Source organism: Cyprinodon variegatus, unplaced genomic scaffold (genome assembly GCF_000732505.1).
Source record: "Cyprinodon variegatus isolate N-32 unplaced genomic scaffold, C_variegatus-1.0 Scaffold897, whole genome shotgun sequence".
Classification (NCBI taxonomy): Eukaryota; Metazoa; Chordata; class Actinopteri; order Cyprinodontiformes; family Cyprinodontidae; genus Cyprinodon; species Cyprinodon variegatus.
This window is the reverse complement of record NW_015151350.1, coordinates 29,489-33,784: the sequence shown is the minus strand read 5'-3', so window position 1 is coordinate 33,784 and position 4,296 is coordinate 29,489. Positions and strand designations below refer to the sequence as shown.

The window sequence follows — 4,296 nt, the reverse complement described above, 5'->3', positions numbered from 1 at the left end:
AGCTGAAACTCTGAAAATTATAAATTTAGAGTAGAAACTAAATAAATCTAATACAAACTAAACATAAAAAAACCCTAAATATAAGAAAATGGATCTCGTCTCTCTGGCTGTGTGTTTCCTGGACAGAGCCGCCTTTTATAGCTGCTTTTTCTATGTCTGCTTCTGTCTCCTTGAACCCCAGTGGGCCTCAGCAGATGGCCGCTCACACTGAGCCTGGTTCTGCTGGAGGTTTCTTCCTGTTAAAGGGGAGTTTTTCCTCTCCACTGTCGCTACAAGCATGCTTAGTGTGAGGGAGATAGAAAACTTTGAATCAGTCTGACTGGATGATCTGGTGAACTGTAAGGTGCCTTGAGATAACATGTGTTGTGAATTGGCGCTATAGAAATAAACTGAATAGAATAGAACTGGTTCTGGCTCCTGTGCTAAAAAACTTTTGACCGAATCAATGTCTTACGATCGGATGTGCTGACAGAAGAGACTGTTATGGATTAATCTGTAACCTTTACAGTTTAATTTACCCTGAGGAATCACTTTAACCTTCAGCCGTTCTATGATGGGATCATAGATTTCATCTTTCAGATCAGAAAGATTTAACATTTGGAGACTGATGTGTTTTATTTTCCTCTCTGCAGCATTTCTGTCCAACATGCGCAGATTCAGCTCTGAGGGATCCCTTCTGGACCTTGACTCCATACAGTGGGACAAACTGCCCCCAAAGCAGCCAGAATATGGAAGCAGGCGGACGTCTGTCAACCCCCCCCCTCAGCTGGAAATTGAGCAACTCGACGACGCAGGGTCAGCTGGCCTGATTCCCACCATCAGAGAGCCGGCGCAGATACCGGCCGAGGTCAGGAGGAGAGAGCTGATCAAAGAGCACAGCAGCAGCGCAGAGAACCTCAGCGATCTGGGGAAGCAGGACACCAACCGCCTCATGGTGTGTAGCATCAGCGAAGGCTGCAGGGCCTACAGCGACAGCCAGCTGGCCTCGGTTGCCGAAGACCCTGAGAGTCCAGAGAAAGACGACCAGCGACCCTCAGTCTCCTCAGACCCCTTTGACTTAAAGTCCCAGCAAAGGCAGCACCACCACAGAGCCAAACTCTCTGCTGCTAAGCTGCACCTGAAGAGTCTGTTTGGACAGGTAGGACGTCCTTTAAGCGTCCATTCAGTCACAGCTTCAGTGGCTCTGAATCCTCTGGTTTATGTTCAGGTGTTTAAAAAAACGAGTCGTCTTTAAACAGACATTACGCCGATGCAGGGAAACATCTCACAGTTCGATGGAAAGGGAAAAAAACTGAATATTTTATTCATTTTCCTTAAAAAAAAACAAAACCGAAAGAGGCAGCTGAATTAATGACCTTCAACAACAGCCTGTGAAAGCAGGAAGAGTTCAGATAATATCCCCCTGATTTATACAAACATGCTGCTGGAGATTCTCAGTCATCCAGGTCATAGTCATTCCAAAAAGTTAAAATTAAAAAACAAATTCCAGTGGATTGTTTTTTAATTTTAACTTTTTGGAATGACTATGACCTGGATGACTGAGAAGACTGTTTGAAGATGTTTCACTTCCCATCCAGGAATCTTTCTCAATTCAAAATGTCTGGATTCTCATTTAGTTCCAGGCTTTTCTACAGTAGCCCATCTAAAGCCTTGTAATGGCATATGGTCTGTGTATCCTCCTGCAGCAGAGTGTCACAGTGAGCGCGTCTCAGGTATGATGCAGATATTTTTGATTTATGCCCAATATTGAATCGTGGTCTGCGCTGTGTTATTCCAAACCACAAAGCAGGAGGGACAATCAGGAACTAGCTAGGATTGTGGGTGTCCATGTGTTGGTTTGATGAGCTTGTTCGCCATATACAACCTCTCATCCAACGGCAGGCGTCAGGCCGTGAGTGTTCCCCAAAGACTGGCCGTGGCGCTGCGTGTTTTGGCTTCAGGTGCAAACCAACAGACCGTCCCACAGAGCTACAAACTAGCGTCCTGCGCGGTGTCTGGGATAGAGTCCTAGGTGTGCCAGGCGTTGTGGACGGCACTACAGCCAGAGATTCTGTCATTAGGTACCAAACAAGAAATAAGCATAGTTTAGAGGGGACGTAGAATTGACCAATCAGAGGCCTTCTGTCTGCGGCACTTTCTGCAGTCACCTACAATTATGGGGAGGTGCAGCAGAGAGTCTGCAAAGGCGGCGGGGACGTCTCGGCCTTCACTGCAACACCTACGCAGATTACCTAGTTACGAAGTATAAATCAGCCTTTAGGCCCCGTCCACACGAAGTCAAACCCTGGCCTAAACGCACAAATTTTTCACCAAACCAGCCTCTCATCCATGCGAAGCCGGCGTTTCGGGGGTCTGTAAACGATCTTTTTTTTATTAAGCCTTCAGAGTGGGAAGATTTTGAAACGCCGTTTTCGCGTTTCCATCTTTAAGCTCTAACCGCATTTTTTTTTTTACACGCATGCGTCATAGCGTCGCCTCTAAACACGCATGCGCGACACAGTATCACAACAACAATGGCACCGTACTGTGTTGAATGGTTGCTGCTCATGCTACTCACCCTGCTGTCGGGCTTACAACAGAATCTTCTTCTTCTGGAATATCTCCAGGAAGAACAGAGCAATATCCACCACATAGTTCAGCACCTGAATTTGACTGAACGACGAAAATGGACCCGCAGGGCAACCATGTATAAATATTACTGCGCATGCCCAACATTTCGTCGCCTATTTTTGCTTTGGCACCACAGCGCCACTTACAGGCCTGGCATACATTTTGCAGCGTTTTCATGCATTCGTGTGGACGATCACATTTATTTTCAGTCTCCGTCTTTACGACTAACGTTCTGGAAAATATTAGCGTTTAGTGTTCGTTTTGACTTCGTGCGGACAGGGCCTTAGTGTGAGGGATTGCTGAAAAGTCAATGAGTCGATGCAATCAACTGGTTTTCTTTAGATCTCCTAGATCTCCTTCCATAGGTCTCCTTGACCCCCAGTCGGCCTCAGCAGATGGCCACTCACGCAGGTTTCAGCTCTCAAAAACCTACAACGCAGCGATAGAGTTGATTCCTTCCCACTATCATCTCAGCCCCCATCGCTATGCAGGGGAACAAAATATCTGGCCAGGTCAGCTGGGCCAATAATGACCTGAACGACTCTCATTATTCAGGGGTAGAGCTGGTTTTTAATTTGCATGTTTTCTAAACCATTACAAAGCTTTGTTGGGCTACTGTATAGAACACCTGGAACTAAACACTAATCCGGACATTATGAATTAAAAAAACTTTCTGGATGGGAAGCGAAACGTCTTCAAACTTGGAAACAAAGTCCAGTGGATTGTTTTTAAATTTTAACATTTCGGAAGATCTACAAACACTGAGTAGAGAAACAGAGCGGTGGATGGGAACAAGCTATTGGCATGCAGAGTTCAGGAAATTGTTTCCAAATGTTGGGAACAGTTAGAGCAAAGTAATGAAGCCCTTACAGATCAGGTCAGTGTATTTAACTCACAGAATAGATCCATTAAGCCAGCCTTCATAAACATAGAAATACTATAATTTTACACACACTCAAACTCCTTCAACTTTTTCTGTGGCCTTAAACGTTTCCGTCAAATAAAAAAGGAAGGATCATCATCAGTTTGTCCACAGGAAACATGCTGTGAGATAATTTCCCATCTTTTCTTACATCAAACCTGATTGGCTGATTTCATCATGACCTCGTCTGCCGTGTCTGCTCTCCTCCTGCTGGGTTCAACCTGCCAGGCCGATTCTGACTCTTTAACATGTTCCAGATGAATGAGGAAACCTGAACTTTTTAAAAAAAGCTTAGTGTATGTAGCAGACGGAGAGAAATGTCTCTATCAAGACTTCAGGTAGCAAAGAAACCAGGTGTGTAAAGAACAAAATCTCCTGCGTTTTACTCGTGTAAATGTTTATTTACTAAAGAAAAGATTTAGATTAGAGTGTATGATGTTGATTTTATTTTGACTTGCTCTTCATTGAACCTAGTGCGGTTAATTTCTACCAAGGTCTGGACTGGACCTAGCAGGTGGATTCTATCCTGTGTGGTGAAGACAGACCTTCGCATGGCACACTGGAAACATCCAGAATAAAAGACAGAGCGCATTAACCCCTTCAACCCGCCGGGCCGGACACAGGGCCCAACGGAAACATCCAGAATAAAAGACAGAGCGCATTAACCCCTTCAACCCGCCGGGCCGGACACAGAGCCCAACGGAAACATCCAGAATAAAAGACAGAGCGCATTAACCCCTTCAACCCGCCGGGCCGGACACAGA

General features: G+C 45.4%; 1 protein-coding gene across 1 annotated transcript in view; it reads left to right on the top strand.

Moving 5' to 3' along the window:
• Positions 1 to 4,296, top strand: part of LOC107099685 (regulator of G-protein signaling 1-like) — a 14,658-nt gene that overhangs the window by 2,360 nt on the left and 8,002 nt on the right. Inside the window, exon 2 of the mRNA XM_015397911.1 lies at positions 633 to 1,138. Within this exon, the coding sequence (XP_015253397.1) occupies positions 647 to 1,138 (492 nt within the window). The 5' untranslated portion in view covers positions 633 to 646. The remainder of the gene's footprint in view (positions 1 to 632; positions 1,139 to 4,296) is intronic.